The 20,718-nt window shown below is 38.4% G+C and overlaps 1 protein-coding gene across 2 annotated transcripts; it reads left to right on the plus strand.

Annotated features, from left to right (window-relative positions):
• The first annotated feature begins 480 nt into the window (after positions 1-480).
• On the plus strand, positions 481-16,659 carry LOC136678392 (endoplasmic reticulum membrane adapter protein XK-like). Of its 2 annotated transcripts, none has more exons than XM_066656448.1 (3): positions 481-761; positions 6,723-6,985; positions 13,301-16,659. In XM_066656448.1, exons 1-3 carry the CDS (start codon positions 517-519, stop codon positions 14,086-14,088), a joined length of 1,296 nt encoding a protein of 431 aa, XP_066512545.1. In that variant the 5' UTR covers positions 481-516; the 3' UTR covers positions 14,089-16,659. The 2 variants fall into 2 exon arrangements, with proteins under 2 accessions (XP_066512545.1, XP_066512546.1); XM_066656449.1 differs by lacking the exon at positions 481-761 and adding an exon at positions 6,049-6,102.
• The last annotated feature ends 4,059 nt before the right edge of the window (positions 16,660-20,718 follow it).

The raw sequence follows: 20,718 nt of genomic DNA on the forward strand, positions 1-20,718 counted from the left end.
TTCCTAATACTGGAGCTGGCATAGAATCATTATACGAAACATAGGCTGCATTTGAAACGGCATACTAATAGAAATCAGTGGTTTTCAAATAGTGGGTCTGTACGGGTCTCGACATTTGCTCGAAGCTAAATTATTTTGGAAAATACATCTTGGTTTGAACTCTTTTCAAGTGGTTCGCAAATTAATGACTAAGGGAAAATGTGGTTTCCATGGTAACCAGCTGGGAACCAATACTCTTCTAATTGTGACCTACAATTTCTGATCAAATATATTTTAGGCTAGTAACGTTATGTTGTTTTGGAAGTATCCATGTAATGAGCCATGAAGTTTTATCCAATCAGCGCCCGGGGGACACACCAATAGCCAATCCCAGCTCAGTAGGCGGGACTTTTTGCAATCCGAATGGGGCGAAAAACACAACGCCAATCAACCGTGGCGCGTTGAACCTCTCCGACTGCGCGCAGGGGATCTGTGTGAGAGCTCAGCGCAGGAAAAGCGCAAGATGGCAGCGTGAGGATGAGACTGCCCAGCTCCGTGCTAGTGTCGGTCTCTTTGTTCACAGCCGAGACGACGGCTGCGCTTTACCTTAGCACCACGTACCGCTCCGCAGGAGACAAAATCTGGCAGTGTTTCACGTTGCTGTTCACGCTGGTGCCCTCAGTGCTGGTGCAGCTCACGCTCATTTTCATCCACAGAGACCTGAGCAGAGACAGGCCGCTGGTACTGCTTCTCCACATCCTACAGCTTGGACCCATTGTCAGGTGCGCTCCATTTTCATTGGTTGTTGTTTGCTTATGTACTTTTACTGCTGTCATAATGTTCAGCAGTGATGCGCACTGAGAAGGCCAAGCCTAGTCCACGTTGTTTAAAGGAATGTTGAAGAAGGGTATTGTCACATTTGTCTTTACGAAACGAGCCTAATCATGTTTTGACAGTCACAGCAACAGTAGGCTTTGGATTGTGTTTTACTTGGAAGATATGTGCTTATTTACACTTAGAAATCAACTAAACTTGTCATTTCATCAAGGCTTTCAGAACGTTTGGATACAACTGTATGTTCAGACACCATGAAGCCAAAAGTCCTGATTTATAACAGAGAAGAAGCAAGCGTGTGTAAGCCTTGGCCTGAGTGTGAAGGTCTGGCTTTGTTTATCTCCGATAGCCTGAGTTTTTTTTTTTTTTTTTTGGAAATTATTTGGCAAACCAATCAATAGGGTCAAGCTGCAGTCACAGTTTGGAAATACACATTACCCAAGGAAACGAGAACATTATATTACTCATTGTTCTTTCTGAAACATTCAGTGTGGCCCAGCTTAAGGAAACCTGCTGGTTATGTTTCTTAATAATATAAAATAATGTGTGGTCATAAATATATTAAGGTGTGATAAGGAACAGAAATAGATTTTGAGTCCTTCTGCAAGCCATTATTATTTTATTATGACGTTTTTTTTTTTCAAACATCCACAATGTAAGCCAATGCTTTTTAAGTGATGCTTGAAGAATTTGAATGCATAAGTTCAATTCTCTGGAATGTGATAATATCAGCTTGTGGCTGGGTCACTAAAGCCTCTTTTAACAGTCAACACAACCACCACATCTTTGTCTGGCCCTAACTCTCCGTCATGCTCGTATAGACTATATCCATAATTGATGTATTTGACATTGCCTTCTGGTGCAATTCAAATGGCAGGCACAATCAGATAATGTTAGACAGTGTTTCAGGGACCCTGCTTGGCTCATCAATGATTTATGCTTCCATTTCATTGTCTTTCTCACAATGTTGTCTGGAGTAAAAGCAGACGGCATCCACTACTGGGTCTCTTATAGCTCACTAATTTGATGTTATCTAACAAAGATAAACTCAGAGGGCGATATAAATTCAATGGACGAAAATGAAACTTAATAAGCATTGCTAGTATCTATGGATATTGAAAAATATTTGTTAAATAGAAGCTTAGCACAGTAGAAGATAGCTGGTGTGTACTATGCAGTGGCAAAAGCTGTCCTCTCTAGCAGTGCTGGTTTGGCTGATTTAGCAGCAACACTGTGCTACATTGATCAGGCTTTGAAAATTTTAAGGGGAGTGTTGGGTATAAATCTTTAAACCAGATTCCATGAATCACCTTAACATGGACACATGGTGTTTAAGAAGATTTTTGGTTTGCTGATTATTCAAGGGCCATGGTGTGTATTTATTTTGAATAGTAGATATTGGTAGATCTGTTAGGATTACTTAATTAATTAATTCAAAAAAATGTATTAAAATTTAGCACCACGTTTAAATAATCATTGGTTCATTAGCTGTTTAAATGAAGCTAATGCATATCTTAAAATGATCAACTAGAACTTTTTTTTTTTTTTTTTTTTTTTTTTTTTTACAATTTGCCAATATTTTTTGCATTTATGTAGCCCAAAACTCATTCATTCATTATCTGTAACCACTTATCCAGTTCAGGGTCGCGGTGGGTCCAGAGCCTACCTGGAATCATTGGGTGCAAGGTGGGAATACACCCTGGAGGGGGCGCCACAGGGCAATACATACACATTCACTCACACACTCAGGCCTATGGACACTTTTGAGTCGCCAATCCACCCACCAATGTGTGTTTTTGGACTGTGGGAGGAAACCAGAGCACCCGGAGGAAACCCACGCAGACACAGGGAGAACACACCAACTCCTCACAGACAGTCACCCGGAGGAAACCCACGCAGACACAGGGAGAACACACCAACTCCTCACAGACAGTCACCCGGAGGAAACCCACGCAGACACAGGGAGAACACACCAACTCCTCACAGACAGTCAACTGGAGCGGGAATCAAACCCACAACCTCCAGGTCCCTGGAGCTGTGTGACTGCAACATTAAATGCTGCGCCACCGTGCCGCCCCCAAAACTCATTTTAAATCCTTTTTTAAGATATCTTATTTAATATCTTTTTTTTTACCTTACTAATTGTTCTTTGGAAAGGTACACATGCTTTGTTATTGTTCAGTCAGTAGATTAATCAGTAGAGTACTCAACGATGAATAGAGTAGTTATTAACAGCATTAGTCTGCACTCAATTTGAGAGAGTAAACAGGCTAGGAGCTTATGTTGCTATTTGTGCCTTGATTCTAGCCCTCAGGTTAATTACACTGCTGTCTGAATACTAGATTTCATGAGTTTTTCAAAGTCATCTCTGCACATATTCACATGGAAGTCCATTACTCTAGGCGTGACTCAGAAAAAACATGTATGTCTTTACCTTTATGGTTCAAGGTAAATCTTTGTAAATACCAGTAAATGTAATATGGTGTTTGCGTATTCATAATAGGAGAGTGGGATTATTAAGTGTGTAAAAATGAACTGATTCATCATTTTTTTTGCAACGATTTTGGAATGTTATCATCAAAAATAAATTTAACATTCTTCAAAATATGGGTCAATTTTTTGTGTCCTTAACTGTGAATGTGCAGAAATGTCTTTGCTAGAGAAAGTACATATATATTCCTTAAAAATGTACATATCTTTTTACCATGAGTGCCCAAATATTTTCAAAAATGTATTATCTTTTACCACTTATCCAGTTCAAGGTCACGGGGGGTTCCTGCCTTGTACCCAGTAATACCGGGTAGGCTCCGGACCCACTGCTACACTGAACTGGATAGGCAGTTATAGGCAATGAATGAATGAATGTTTCAATCCCTGGTGGTACCTTAGCCATTTGAGACCTCTATGGGTGGATCAGCTTCCCCCAGCTGTTTCCCTGTCACTCAGCACTGTGCTAGTCAGTGTGGGCATTTCACTGCCTAGTGGTTTTGTGATTAAAGGAGTTTAAATAAGAGCAGATAAAAATTATACGTCACAAAAATACACAAAACAACATACTTGCTAAACAAGATAACAAGATAGTATAGAAATGGGCATTGCAGGAGTAACAGTAACAGCATATTTACTGAAGAACAAACAAATGTCAACTGTAACTTTACAGATAGAGATAAAAACATAATTCTAAACTAGGATTAGTGTCCTAGGAGGGATTATATCTCCCGGTTGGCCTGGGAATGCCTTGGGATCCCCCAGGAGGAATTGGTGGATGTTGCGAGGGACAGAGACATCTGGTCTTCTTTGCTCGCCCTGTTGCCACCGCGACCCTGAAATGGAAAAGCGGAAAAGAAGATGATGATGATGATTAGTGTCCTAGATAAGCAATTACATAATTTAATGACAGAATTAAAGAAAGTGCAGTTGTGCAGCTGCAGGTGTGCATTTATTGTTAAAAGACATGCTGTCAAGGTTTTTAATCTAGTGCAGGTGGATGCTGGGTGGGGGGTTGTTGGGACAGTAAGCTGGCATCAGGGACGTTGGTGTTCCAGAGTCTGGTGCTGGCAGAACAAGTTTCTGTAGATGGTAGGAGTGTAAAGAGTCTTTGAAAGTGATGGGAGATATCTCTCACAATGGTCGAGAGATATCTCCCATCCAAGCTTTGGCTGACTTCACATGTCTCAGAGGATTCATGTGCTAGCCTTCATCCTTCCATCTTGCTAACATCATGTGACAGGAGTAATCGTAGCTCACTTGGAATTAGTCATGGCTAAACTGTAGTGGAACTTTGGGAAGGAAGAAATAAACAGCTTAATCATATATTGAAATAAAAAACTGATTTCTGATGTAATTAAATATTTAATGATATATTTATTTGTTAGGGTGACACTGTATCGCAATATTTAAGTATGTGTCACTGTCACACAGTTTAGTGAATCTGGAGTTGTAGGTTCAAGCCCCATCTGGGGTCAATATTTGTGAGTAGTTTCACCCACAGTCTAGAAAACACATGCTAGTTGGTGGATTGGTTATTCAAAATTGTCCACAGGTTTGAGTGTGAGTGAATATGTGAGTGAGTGATGCAGTTTGTTGGACTTGTGCTCGATCCAGTGTTTCCGATCCATGTTTCAGGCTTGTGCCCACTGATTCCAGGTAGGATCCAGGCTCATTGTGACTCTGAACACATTAAGTGGTTACAGAATTCAAATTAATGCAAATATTTAAAACCAGTGACAGCCCTGCTCTGTGTGACTGTGAAGAGTTTGGTGTGTTCTCCCCATGTTTGTGTGGGTTACTTTCAGGGGATCTGGTTTCCTCCCGCATTCCAAAGACACATGCTGGTACGTGGATTCCCTACTATGTGTCCATAAATGTGAGTAAATGTGTATGTACCACTGGCGCCCCCTCCAGGGTGTGTTCTCTCCTTGTTCCCAGTGATTCCCGGTAGGCTCCAGACCCCTCTGCAACCCTGAACTCAATAAGCGGTTACAGACATGCAATGAATGTCAGAAGTAAGCATAAAAATTTACTTTAAGTGTCTACTACTTCATTTAATGCTTGATAGAACTCAATGAGCAATAGTATTTAAAATTGTTGTGTACTATTAACAAATAGTTTTTATTTAAAATATTATTGTTTAACAAAATATTGAATGTTGTCTAAACCTATTGTTAAATGTTCTTCTGACTTAACCTTGTATTAATAACACATCTATGTAACCCTGGCACCAGTCAATTACAGGGCACCACAAACTCACACCTGTGAACACTTTTGCTTGGTCAAATCACTTACCCGTTTTTGGACTGTGGGAGAACACACCAAATTCCTCAATGCAGTGATCTGATGAGTGTCTCGGATTGACAATCCCAGGACCTGTTACCTGTTGCACCACTGTTCCTCCTGCAAAAATACACATGAAAAAAATACATGAGTCTGTCCACATGAAATTCACTAAAAGCAGTGAACCCCAGACCATCTGCCATCTTGGCTGAAATGTGCTGCACACTGGTTCTATATTTATGATTTGGTCCTGTCGTGTGTTTTCCCTGCCATGTGCTCTCTTAGCACATGGCTCTGTTTGTTGTTGTAACATGTCTCCGCCCTTGTCCCGCCTTTGTTCCTCCTCCTCATCAGTGTTATTTGTAATCCTGCTCTCTCGTTAGCTGTCCCAGGTGTTTCTTGTCTGTGGTGTGCATTTAAGTTCCCTTGTCTCTGTGTGTTTCTTGGACATTCCAACTTTGCTTGTCTGTCTATGGTCTGTTTGGCTTGTCTGTTCCTCAGGCTCTTTCCTATCAAGTTGGTTTGTGTCTCTCTAGTTTGTTTCTCTGGTCTGTTAGTGTGTCCTTTCCTGTGCTTTGTGTACGTTTGTGGTTTCTGTCTGTAGTCTATTAGCTCTCTCTGTTCAGGTCTCTGTATAAGCTCTCTTTGTCAAGGTTTATCTCTAGCTCTCTGTCTGTATCTGTCTCTTTAGTCTAGGTCTCTGTTTAAGTCTTTCTGTCCAAGTCTCCCTGTCTAGGTCTTTCTTTGTCTAAGTATGCTGTTGTGTGGTCCAAGTTTGTCTGTCTTTGTTTTGTTATCTTTTGTTTAAATAAAAGTATTCTGTGTTTTAGCAAGTGCGTCCACCTCCGTCAGCCCCCCCCCACGTTCCATAAACACATTATGTTTAAGTTCAGTTAAATTTATCATATACAGCTATTTTTACTTAAAACCACAAACAGGACTCTGCTAAATCAATTTTTTAGTTTCACAAGCTCATAAAAAAAGAAATTGCTGAAGACAATTGAATTGTTATATTGTATATTTTGAGTTAGAATCACTCAGTGCAGTGTATTTGATCAGTTACGAGTACCAATATATTTCATGAATGTTAGTTTTAGCCCTAATGATACAACTTTAATTTCTTGCTGTTCCTTTAGGTGCCTGGATGCCTTCTGTATCTATGGGAGCTCAGGCAAAGTTGAGGAGCCTTATGTCACCATCACGCGAAAGAAGCAGATGCCCCGCAGCGGTCAAACAGAGGAGGTGGAGCAGGAGGTGGGGCAGGCGGAGGGTAAGCTGGTCACCCATCGGGCAGCCTTTGCTCGCACCTCCGTCATCCAGGCCTTCCTGGGCTCTGCCCCTCAGCTCACACTACAGCTTTACATCTGTGTGCTTCAGGGGGGTGTTTCCATTGGGAGAGGTAAGGCAGAGCACAAAATCCATGTTGCATTCCTCATGTATTAGGGTATTGCCAATTTGCATCTAAGTTGGTTGCTAGTATAGTATTTAATGTAATCGCTAGCACAGATATACATACACAGATGCCATGTTTTCGCACAAACGAATATGTCTCCATATCTGCCATATTTTGGTGCTCAAGATCACAAATACCTGTGAAAGAGTTCTTGTGATTAAATCAGTGGGGATTTTCTTATTACTCATCCAGTTTTCACCAAATTCCTCTTGATAGTCACCCCATATTTCTGCATGTTGCTTTAAAGCCGCAATATTTGTAGAATCCCCTGAATTATTAGAGCTGATTTTGCATTAACTTTCTGATGTGAAATAAGGTTATAGTCTAGTAGATGTAGTAAATTACCATGTAAAATAATATACTGATTTATTTTACATATTTATCTGATGCTTACAATGGCTAGGATTCTCTTGAATCCTAATTTAATGGACAAATATACAAAGAAAAGATTTCCAGTGATTTCTCAGAATGGGTTCTGTAAACATAAACAAATTTAGAAACTAATGCCTGCAGCACACAAAAGTAGGGACAGGTGCACAAGTATTTTGGATTTTGTTTATTTATTTGTAACAGATAAAAATGGATTTCTTTAGAAATATCCAGCTGCATGTGATTGAGGCCTGCAGGAAATGTCTGCTGCTGATTCATACTGGTTATCAAGCACTATAACCAGCCCCTAGTCTTTTTGACACTGACATTTTAATGCATTTTCCCAGAAGTCTGCAATTTGTGTTTTTTAGCTGTTGGCCACAGCCACATTTTAAACTTCTGTATTATTAAATCAGCATACCGTAAAATATCAGCATCTATCAAAACAGCACAGAACTGCAAACTAGTGAAGTATGAATTGCACCTTAACTACTGTCTTCCCCAAAACATACTGTTGTATCAAGTATGCGCTGATATGGCAGTAATGAGTTTAATGAGCTCTCGTTTAATGTCTTTCCAATCATAATCCACAGTCAACGATCAAACAGGGCAACTGGGTGTGTTTTTTACCCACTTTTTTTTTTTTTTTTTTTAATTTTTTTTTTTTTTTACAACCCATATATCTATATACACTGTGTCATGGTGCAAATCCACAGAATATAATTGTATTTTGATTTTATGGCTAAATAGACAAAATAAATTAAATCAAGGTGACACACAGTACAGCAACAAGACACAGAATAACACAAAGAGCAACTATGTTTTTCTATTATTAAACTAATAAACAATAAATAGCAGACAAAAATGTTACATCACAAAAACGTATTAGTGTCCTAGATAAGAAATTACATAAGTTAATGAAGGAATTAAAGAAAGCGCAGTTGTGCATTTATTGTTAAGATAGTCTGTCAAGGTTTTTAATCTAGTGCGGGTGGATGCTTGGGGGTGGCACGATGGGACAGTAAGCGGACATCAGGGAAGTTGGTGTTCCAGCGCTTAGTGCTGGTGGAACAAATTTCTGTAGATGGCAGGAGTCTTTAAAAGTGATGGGAGATATCACTCACAATGGTCATGGCCTTGTGGACACAGTGCATGGTGTAGGAGGTGTCAGTGGTGGGTAGAGATACCCAAGTAATCTCTGCAGTTTTCACAAGGATGTGAAACCTCTGTAGACAGGCTGTGGTGGTTTGCCAACTAAAAAGGGTACAGCATGAAGGGTAGTTAACTCTGAACGCAAGGCTTGGGGCAGGACACAGATGATGTCATTGGCACAGGAAATATGGAAGTCTTAAAGCTTCTTGGGGCAGTTTCTTGGCTCAGGGAAATATTTAAAATGGCTCTCAGGACATCTGCATGCTGGTCAGCACTCACCCAGGTTTATTGTCAGGCCCAGCAGAGGAAATTGTGGTAGTGGGAGGAGGGGTTGTTTTCCTTGTGGGCTGACTTTTCTGTTCAAAATGTGTGTCAAAATCATTCAGTGTTTCTGGGAGCAAGGTTTCACCATCAAAGGCATCTGATGTTGTTCTCCAGTCAGTGAATGTCACCTGCAGCCAATTTCCGCCTCAAAAAGTCACTCATTTAATGTTAAGTAGAAAATTCCTAAAATATATTATTTTGGATTCATACACAATTCTCAAAACAAAGTAAATTCATCTTAATTCTAAGGTATAACTATAATTAGTCAACATGTAATCAATCCTTCACCAGTGTTGGCTGGATGGTTTTAGTTGGTGGACTATTCTTGGTCCAGCAGTGACATAGAGGTGTTTTAAATAGTCTAGCAGCACTGCTGTGTCTTATCCACTTGGCATTGTCATGAGCATGATCCCCCACCCAAATAATTTCTACTTGGTAGTGGTTCTGTGGGATTCCTATATAATGAAGGACAGTGTTAAACTGAGCTTTTGGGATAGGCAGTGTGACAGATGGAATAGTCTATAATGGCAGAATTATGAAGTGTTGATATATTGTAAAAAGAACTGATGAAAAGGAAAGTGAGTGTATAAACAAGGAGGACATTGAGATGTGGCTGGTTGTTGTATGTATAACATATATATTTATTTTATACTTAGCCAGAACACAACGACTGCAGAATAAGAATTAAATTGTTCAGTTTAACTGTGGTTTACTGCCCACAGGCAAACTCTTGAATATTTAAACCCCTTCCATAAGACTAAAGTGTGTGTTCTCTGAATGTTTCTCTAGTCAGCTCTCTTCATAAGCACAATTATGTAGCATTAGCTCACTAATTTTAAACCCTCCTCTTTGCTACATTCTACACCCTCCTCTTGGCTTTGCAGCATGGCACCGGAACATTTCACACTATTTTAATATCTGCTTCCTTAAGCTGTATCTCAAGGATGCATGCTTGCTTTTAAAGGATATCAGTGCTTAGATATATCTTCCTGTAGTGTAGCTTCCAAAGGAAACAAATTCTACACCAAAAGTTTGAACATTTAAATTTATCAGTCCAAACAATTTTACACAAATACAATATTTTTACTCCCCCAGACAGCACAATAACACTTTCTGTAATATTGAGTATCTACCAGTACCAATGCTGAGGGTTTTTTTAAACCTACTGAGCTTTATAATTAGCTATGTTTGAAGCACTACACTTCATATGTAGACTCAATACTCAAACACTTGCCTACTCTAGGCACAGGAAGAAATACACATTCAACTACGTAACATTGCTTATTGTGTGATTAAAGTCTGTGTGTTTTCAGAATAGATTTCTTACATGGCTGCCCATGATATTGTTAGTAGTAACATAGTATGTATTATGTAGAGATATACAGCTGCATTTCACAATGAATACATTTAATTTTAAATAAGGTATTGTAGAATGCCTAATGAAGTTTAGAATCTCTCTCTGTATTAATTTTGGCAGTATGTAGATTTAAAAGCTGGTCCTCTAACAGTCCGTGGTGCAATTGTATGAAAAATGTTGGTTACATATTTTGTTGATGTTCTAATTAAATATAAAGGCACATACTCTACAAAGAACGCACATTTTACATTATAAAGCACAAGAATTGTTCACTGATCAGTTTGACGCTGAACAAAAATAACTGTTCACTGATCAGAATTGGAATCTCGACATTGAGAGGCATACTGATGTATTTTATACATTTGCACCCAGGATATTAAACTTCCAATACATTAAAATAGTGCACAAAAATTAACAGATGAATGCATAATCCAAGTTTGTCCCCTGTAGCAGATTTCACTTTCCAGGACTGACAAAACTAAACAAATGTTTAGAAGAAAACATGTGTTTTAGGCTTAAATTATTGCACAGATTTAAAAAAGAAAAAAAGGTGCAACTTATAAAGAAGTAGTTTTGTCTAGTAGCCCTCATATCTGTGCAGTGGAGGAGTGCTTGTGTTGTCTGCTACTTTAGGCTCCTCTCCATTTAAGCACGAGGCCTGCTGCACTGTCATGGCACACAAGTGTTGTGTAGACCCAAAACTGTGTAACAGGCTTAGCAGCCGTCCTCTGAGCATGCATGTACTTGGCTTGTAATGTTGTAGGTGAAGATTAGAAGAACGATGCCTGGATCTAGATCAGCTGACAGGCTGGGGAAACTATATATTTACACTTAAATTGTGGATTTATTTAGGTTTGATGCCTGGGTGGAGTGAGAAAGTGTACTTTGACTTCCCACAAGGGAGATAAAGAACAATGGAGTTTGTAATACAAAGTGTCAGCTGTGGTCAGATTCACAGAAACAGGATGAGCTAACGTATGCTATTTCATATCCAAACACTAACATAACCCTTGGGATATTCAGTTCTGTAATGTTCCAAATATTTTTTTCAGTGCATAGCTGTAATTGCATATTACAGTGATAAATGTCACCACAGATCAATAACAATGTTGTTTACATCCTTAGCATAGACAGATTTTATATTGTAGGTGATTATTTTTCTCTGTCTATGCTTCTTTTGCCCAAGTCCATTTTTCTTTTCTTTCTTCTCTGCTTCTTTTTATGCTTATCATAATTATTTGGGTTTTTCACATGTATTTCAATAGAAAGCAGGTCTTTATTCACAGTAAGGATTTATAATCGTGTTTACTTTCCAAGCAGCAAAATGTGAATTGACAGTTATTTAATGCATTGCTAAATTGCAAGTAAAAGAAAGAATAAAACACATTTAGAAAGAAGATACTTACATAAAGAAAAAACTTATAATTTACAACTTGGTGTTAAAACACCTTAGGAGGCAGTGGTAATTTTTATTGCGGTCAGGCTTTGGTTATATTTGGTTGGAAGCTATTAAGTGATGACAGAAAGCAAGAGACTCTCTCATGCAGGTTTAGAATATCTAAATGGATATATTAAAATTTGGGCTAAACAATCAAAGAAATGCATAACATTAATGTGGAAAATACTAAAGAAATAAAAGAATCAATTTTGTGTGCAATGCTATAATCACACTGTATTGTAAGCTATATGGCAAGTGCTATTATATTGAATATCAGCACTCCTGTAATTTGGGCAGCAGAGTGCCCAGTTAGTTTAACATTTTACCTCAATTATGATTAATGAATTAACATTTTGTTTTTGAGGTCTAATCCATCACTGAGGCTGCTCTAATTAAGGTATTTAATGACATTCGCTTAAATACAGAGGCTGGAAAGGTATCTCTTCTATTACTACTTGACCTCAGTGCTGCCATTGACCCTAAGATTATTATAGATAGACTCGCAAACTGGGTTGGATTCTCAGGAACAGACCTAAAGTGGTTTGTTTCATACCTGCAAGGCAGAAACTACTTTGTAGAAATAGAAAATAATATTTCTGAGAACATGCCAGTGACCTGTGGTGTCCCCCAGGGCTCTAATCTTGGTCCACTTTTATTTAATTTATATATGCTTCCTCTTCCAGATATGCTTCCAGATTCTGCAAAACTATGGGCTGTCCTATCACAGCTATACAGATGATACTCAGATTTACATGGCCCTGTCCCCAAATGACTCTGGTCCAGTTGACTCAATATGCAAGTGCCTTGAACACATCACAAACTGGATGGGACACAACAAAAAAAAAAGAAAAGATAAAACAGATTATTCTATTTAGGAACAGCAATGAGAGAGATTGGCTGCGCATCTGGACTCGAGAGCCCTCAAATCTAAAGAACTGGCAACCTTGGCATATTAATGGACTCAGATCTCAGTTTTAGTGTCATATTAAAGCAGTTACTAGATCAGGATTTTACCATCTTAAAATCCTTACACTGGATACAACTGTTATAGAATAGACTTTAAGGTGTTATTATTGGTCTATACATTTCTTAATGGTGTAGGACCAGTGTATTTATCAGATTTTGTTTTTTGCTCATATAGTTCACTGACGAGGCTTGTACTGTATATATGCTCAAGTGTTAAATCTAGGTGTTGCTGGGAGCTTTTCAGTCTCTTTTTTGAGCTATACACTGTTCATATTTTGTGATGTCACACAGCTCCAGGTGCCTGGAGGTTGTGGGTTCGATTCCCGCTCCGGGTGACTGTTTGTGAGGAGTTGGTGTGTGAGGTTTGTGAGGTACCAGTGATTACAGGTAGGCTCTGGACCCACAGCGACCCTGAACTGGATAAGCAGTTACAGATAATGAATGAATTTTTTCACGGTGTGCCTAATAAAGTTAACAGTCCAACAAAATATAATATCTGATCTGTTGTGGATGAGAATCAGAATGTCCTTTCCTGTGGTGATAAAATGGGCATGAGGTGCAGACAAAAGCTACATAATAAGCTGGGAACTGCTTATATTTGTATAACATAAAATACATAATTATATACTAATAATATTTACACTCCTCCTTTCAGGCACGCTGATGGTCATTTCTCTGCTCTCCATTGTGTACGGTGCCCTGCGCTGCAATATACTGGCAATCAAGATCCGCTACGATGATTATGAGGTTTCGGTGCATCCTGCGGCATACCTATGTGTGTTCATGTGGCGTGGCTTTGAAATAGCCACCCGTGTAACTGTGCTGGTGCTCTTCAGCTCTGTGCTGAAGGTGTGGGTGCTGCCTGTGGTCCTGTTTAGCTTCATGCTCTTCATTCTGCAGCCATGGGTTCGCTTCTGGAGAAGCCACTCACCCTTCCCTGAGAACATTGAAAAGACTCTGACACGTGTGGGCACCACAATTGTTCTCTGCATGCTCACCTTCCTCTATGCTGGCATCAATGTCTTCTGCTGGTCAGCTGTGCAACTTAAGCTGGATGACCCAGATCTCATCGACAAAGGCCATGGCTGGCGCCGCTCAGCCACCTACTATTCCCTGCGCTTTGCTGAAAACGCCGCTCTCACCTCGCTCTGGTACGTCCACCGCACAGACTTCTACCGTCAAGTAGACGCGCCCGTACTGGAGCTGCTACTGTTGCTTGGCTATGCGATGGCTGTCTTCTTTATGCTGCTTTTTTACCAGTGCTGCCACCCTTGCAGACGCCTATTCTCATCCAGCCCGGCACAGGGCCTGTGGGAATGCTGTGGCTCACTAAAGTTACCTGCCGTACCTTACACTCAGCCTCAGGACAAGCCTGGCCTGGAGCAATCTGAAACAGTCAAAGACACTGTCACCAATGGAGAAATCAACCAGAGTTTGTGCTGAAACTGACAGTTAATGCACATTAAAGTGCCCCTTATGAACCAGAAGCTTGATTAGCCAATGAAGATACTCAAAGCTGTCTTAGGAATGTATGAAGGGATCTTCATCAGACTGAGTGAAGGCAAAATGTCCTGATTTTTTGTGTGTTTCCTTTCAGGTTATGAAGCGAAAGTTGTTGCAGTGATTGTGGCATGGGGTTTTGATGATGCATGTTGCTAAATTTTAACCTTAAGACATTGAAAATGCTGCTTCTATAATGTAATGTTGGAGCTCTTATTCCTTCTGTCGGTTAGTCTTTATCTGTATCTTGCTGTCTTTTTTAAAAAGAGTAAATATTTATTTGGAAAGTGTTTTGAACAGATTTTAGAGGAATTTTAAATGTTTTTTTGGAAGAGGATTATATTTATGACCACAAGTAATGTTTGGGGATGTAGCAATATGAGTTGAAGGCACAAAATGTAAATCAAATTATTTGAGGCTGACTGCAGGAAAACCAGGTGTGAACACAGGTGATTTAATTATGGCTGGGTCACTTAAACCACCTGTGGAGCTCAGAGATGAATGATAATTCAACACAAGCATAAATGTAATGCAATTACGCAACTGCGATTTTTCAGTTGATTTGTTTTACATTTGCTTTCTTTTGATATTTGGCAGAGCGTAAGGCTACGGTCACACAGCAGGTAAAAATGGGCCAAATCTGATCTATTTCTTCATATGTGACACAAATATTTCATGTGTGCCATGAACAGGAAAAAAGGCTTCACCACAAAAAGAACGTTTTCAGTTCCTATTTTGGCCACAATCATTTGTGGTACAGTAATCTGATATGTATCCGATACACAGCAATAAAACATCAACATCTGAACATCCATATCTGAATTCATGAGATTTTATATCAATCCAACTCAACATTTCTAACAGTTTCACGCTTATGGGAAGGAAAGATGGATAGTGAGGGAGGTTCCTGCATCTTTTGGTCATTCTGTTTTCATAAAATGAAATTATCAAATCCTAATATAAGAAATAGAGAAATTTCCATTTTCAGTGACCGAGATGTAAAAGCATACTTTTTTTTTGGGAGAATGAAAAATACATTTTTGCTTTACGGATAGACGGTTACAGGCAATGAATGGATTCTTTGTTTTATTTGTTTTATATAAAAATATGAAAAACAAACTTCCATTTTACCATGGAGAATGTAACCAATCGAACCGTGAAAACAATAAAATGGGTTGTAGTGTGTGGACAGGGGTCACGCCAAAATCAAGCACAGAACAGGCATGAGTGTCCACTCTTGTGACTGAGCACAGTGCTGAGTGAAAGTGTTAACTGCATGTTTGACTTGATTGTTTTTTTGTAAAATCTAACATTACTTTCTAACACATTATAAACTCTATAAAGATCACTTTACAGCCTTTACCAAATATTGTACAGCACACCATTTCATATTACATGATTGTATTACTGTTTTTTGTTTGTTTCTCTCATAATTTGTCTTTACCCAATGTTTTACCTGCTATTATATGTGAACTGATGATACATGGACTGTGGACATAATAAAGAAAAGATAAAACCCATTTGGTCAGAAAATCAGATATGGGACACATTTAAATGTAGTTTGAACATTAGTAGTAAATGAGAAATTATGTTTGCAGTATGTTACTGTAAGTAACCAAAATAAAAAAAAAATGTTTTTCAATTCAAAGAAAGCTTTTCATTCCAAAAAAAGGTGAAATCACATTCTGGATATATTTTAGGGAAAAGATAAATAGGATCCAGAGAGAAACATGTTAAACATAATAGTGGAAGGTAACAATCAACCTCTAAACTGATTAATGGAGATTAATTTTAGCTTCTTGTTAAAGTTTCAAGGTTTTTTTTTTTAAACAAAGCCAGGTTATATGTAAGTGTCTAATCATATATCATTTTCATGTGTCATTTTCGTAGCTAGCAATTCCACCTGAAACCATTTCTTCTTGTTTGACACATGCAGTGATGCTACCTGTACTTACACGTTTGAACTCATCTCATTATCTCCTTCTGAAATTTTTAGAGGAGTTGTAAAATTTTTAAAGATAATTTACAACATTCTGATTTACTTATTTGAGCGGCTTTATCACAGAATTGTAAAAGTACCCTGCTCAAGTGTAGACTTGCACTCACCCAGTAAAGAATGGTGACTAGAGTGAACTAGAGTGGTAGGTAATGACTACGCTATATATACTAGCCACAGTTTGAATTATACAACAAATTCTTTTAAGATATTTCAAGATTTAAAAAATATATATACATTCCTTTAAAGTATTGGCACAGTTTTGCACTTCTTTCACTTGCAATTGTACATGTTTTCAAATGGAAATGCAACCTTTACATATTATGATGTTAAATATTTTGCTAATAGAGGATAGAATATATGGAAAGGTTTGTGATTATTGATGATTGTATTTATGCCTTTGGTGCCCTCTGGTGTTTGGATGTATAACAGGACTGAATTCATCTTTCAGATATACAAATGGAGGCAAAATGTAATCTCAAACTACAGCTTTCAACAGTTTTCCTCTGTAAGCAAATCCTAAGAAATATAAATAAAAATCTGCAAATAAATATGACTTAAATGTGGATTTGTGGTTTTGCAGCACATGTTTAAGGGGACATACTATACCCCGTCCCACATATTTAAAAAATGCCTGTGACATGCTTTGGTCAAAATACCATAAACATCACACAGCACATCTCAGATCTTCCCGTTTCCACAAAAAAGACTTTTTGAAAACGACCTGTTCCTTTAAATGAGAATGACCCTCTGATTAATCTAGAGTCCACCAGTGAGGCATGAGTAGCAGAAGCAGTTGTTTGTTATTTACATTGTTTTATTTCTTCTGTTTATTCTCATATTCTCTAATCTTATTTGTCCTCACTCAATGTGTTTGTTTTGCTCCATTTAACTACGTTTTTGAGCTGGACAATTCTGAACGTTTTTTTTATTTTGAGGCAAAAAAAATGACTGGGTTGTTTGTGGGTTGGACAAGACTTCAGGTCCACAAATAATGAGCTAATGATCCCAAAAAAAGGGATTTTCACAGATTTTCTTCATGTGCGATATAATTATAGATATTTCCCCAGTCCCATCATTCTTGAATCAGGATTTTCTTAAGGATTCTTGTTGTCAACCTGATTAGATCTTTATTTTTAATTCTTGTACGGTACAAATACCTTTTGTCTCCATAGTGACCAACTATTCTGTCTTCTGTGCGTAGGTGTGGGTTAAAACAAAAACAGCACTTATGCTGTAGACAAGGTTATTTTTATGCACCTCATGGAACTGGGCCCAGTTTACCCAAAACATCGTAGTGTTAAGATCATCTTAACAGGGAGAGATAGTATTCAGTGTGATGCTCAATCTACTACTTAAGTATCTTCGTTCTAAGATGCTTTTGGGAAACCCAGTCCAGGCTTGTAACTCATGGTTAGCCTAAAATACACCACAAGATGGCACCACTCACGTGTACGAACTGCTCCACAATGAGGTGATATTCAGTTTTAACAGTAAATGTAAGGGTACTCTGTAACAAAGACTTTCTACTAAAAATGATATGCCTGATATTTTCATTTGGGTAGCATGATGGCACAAAAGGTAGCTATCACACAGTTCCAGGTTCCAGCCCTCCCTCGGGTCCCTGTCTGTAAGGAGTTTAGTGTGTTCTCCCTGTGTCTGCATGGGTTTCTTCCAAGTGCTCTCGTTTCTTCCCATAGTAAAAAAAGATGGATTCGCTGTGCAAGTGTGTTCATAGGGCCCCTGTGATGGACTATGTTCCAAGGTGTGTTCCAGCCTTGCAGCCAGTATGCTAGTAGAAAATGTTAATATTGAATTTAATATTTGATTAACTATTTATAAAGTTCTGGTGTTTGTAAATGGCAAAAAAAAAACAAAAAACACAAAGGGTGTCAGTCTAGTATGATGGGCTTTCATTCTCTCTTTCTGCTCACAGCAGTGAAAAGGCATAAGGAGTTTTTGGACAATGGAGGGAAAATGTTTAAAAGCATGAACTGAGATAAGGATATTGCTCTATTTCTGCTCCATTGGTGGGTAATTAGGGTTCAAGCACTACAGTGCGTAAAACCCTATTGTATTTGTTACGGTTTTTCTTATTATTATTCTTTTTCCCTTTTCTCCTGTAAAAGTCATTGTGCGTAAAGACTCCCCACTTGGAGGGTAGATGTAGTTTGTGTTCGTCTCGGAGGACAAGAAAAAATACACCGATTGGCCTAATGGTGGCGCTATAACGAAGTGAAACGCGTTTAGGTTCATATCTCCTACACCGTGAGGCGTAGAGACAAAAATCTTTTTCCCCCTGATTCCTTGGGTCCTGACAAATCAAAAATGAATTAGTCAAAATTACATTTTCCCACGTTATTTTCGCGCTAATTTGCAAACTACTTGCAAAACCTACTTTTGCGAACTAGTCCGGGGATTTTTGTCCAATTCTCTTGAGCTTGGTGGCAAAATGTTCGCAGGAGTCTGATGGTTAATAATTATCAAAAAAAAACCTTGAAATTTCGATTCAATATGGCCGCCATATGCAAATGAACCTCTTCGGCTTATCATATGTTTTACTTATAAATTTATAACAATTTCAAACTTTACTCAAATGTGTTCAAATTTCATATTCTACTTTGGCATGCTGCTTCTGTGGGCAAGAGTATAAGTGGAAAATTAAGGACAAATCGATTCGGGCAAAATCGTGATCATCATCGGCCAATCAGATGTCAGCAGATGTTTGACAACCTTAACAAGGTCCAATCATCATGGGGTTTGAATGGTTTGTCCTTGGTGCTACTCCCTAAGTGCATAAAAATAAAAAACACGCAGTTTACTTCTCTGTATACTCTGCAGAGGGCCTCACAACTTTGTAGTTGCAAGTGTTGTCAAAAAATGCATCATATTTTCTCAATCACCAGTTGTTTAAAATTGAATCTTTTCGATCTAGTCTGTGGAATTTCACTCTATTCCCAAACAGTTGACTTTGTTAGAATCTGCAGAGTCTGTACGTCAATAATTATCAAACAAAGTTTAACATTTGGACAAACTGTTGTTGTAATAAATCAATTAATCGAAGTGTGTGGAGCTTTAAACATTCTTTCAGCTGTAACTCAAACAAAAGCCCAATCAAGACCAAATCTGACAAACCTACGTATGGCCTTACTATGAAGAAGCATATACAATATGACTCCAATCCACCAAAAGGGGGCGCTACAATTGGACAATAACTTATTAAAATGGGCTTTTTTGTGTTATAGCGCCATCTAGGATTAAAGTGGCACCGCAATTTAATCATGTTATCTGATCCTCATACTGATCAAGCATGTGCAGTTTTTAAATTTTTGGGGAAAGTGTTTTTGAGTTCTAGGTGCTTCTAGGTGCTAGGTGATTTCTAGAATTCATGCTGGATCTCTATTATTGGGAGGGGCCAGTAAGCCACATAGTGATGAAAGTTCAACATTTTATTGATAATTATTATAGGTCAGGTCTTTAGGATTCGGCTGATACCACATATGTCCATAGAGTAGTACTCCCTTAAATAGTTCTGTAGGTGCATTTATACTATAACTGTTTAGCAACACTATGTTACAGTAGTAAATTCTTTCACCACCAGATAGAACTACAAAACTAAATATTGTTTTGTTGATCTATATAGAGGTTAAGATCCTTTTCACCTGCACACGTCAATGGTCATACCATGTGAATATGAATATTTATCATAATTAAAAATTATAAAGTCACCTATACCTCTTCAAGTTGCCATTTACCCTCACTCAGTACATTAGAATAAAACAAATCATAACAAAAGTAATGTCCTGATTATAATCATCAAATTAAAAGAAATAAACACTTGATATGACTGTCTGTGAGGAGTTGGTGTGTTCTCCCCATGTCCGCGTGGGTGAATTGGCGACTCAAAAGTGTCCGTAGGTGTGAATGTGTGTGTGTGTCTGTGTTGCCCTGTGAAGGACTGGCGCCCCCTCCAGGGTGTATTCCCGCCTTGCGCCCAATGATTCCAGGTGGGCTCTGGACCCACCGCGACCCTGAATTGGATAAGCGGTTACAGATAATGAATGAATGAATGAACACTTGATATATCAGTCTGTGTGTAATAAATGAGTATAATATACAAATTTAACTCTTTGAATGGAATTACTGAAATCAATAAACTTTTTCATGATATTCTAATTTTATGATCAGCACCTGTAATATACAAGTTTATAGTATATAATGTATATAGTAATATATAATATTACTATTCTGTCTGTCCAATTTTAAAAGCACTGCTCACAAATTACATACATCACACAATGGCCCTTTGACATCACACACATCACACAGAAACAAACACACCTCAGAGACTGTAGAACACATGTCACAAACACAATCACCTATTACAAATAATCTGACACTGCACATACCGACGTGGTTCAATGTCTAACAATTTTGTCATAGCCACAAATGTCAATACATCCTCTCCCGATCAATTCATACTACAGGAGTTGTCAGATTTAACTTGACTGCCATATGAAGCCAGTTAGTGCTTGAACCCGCAGATAGCCGCTAGTGGCTCTAGTATTGACTTATTT

The sequence above is a fragment of the Hoplias malabaricus genome, chromosome Y (assembly GCF_029633855.1).
Source record: "Hoplias malabaricus isolate fHopMal1 chromosome Y, fHopMal1.hap1, whole genome shotgun sequence".
Classification (NCBI taxonomy): Eukaryota; Metazoa; Chordata; class Actinopteri; order Characiformes; family Erythrinidae; genus Hoplias; species Hoplias malabaricus.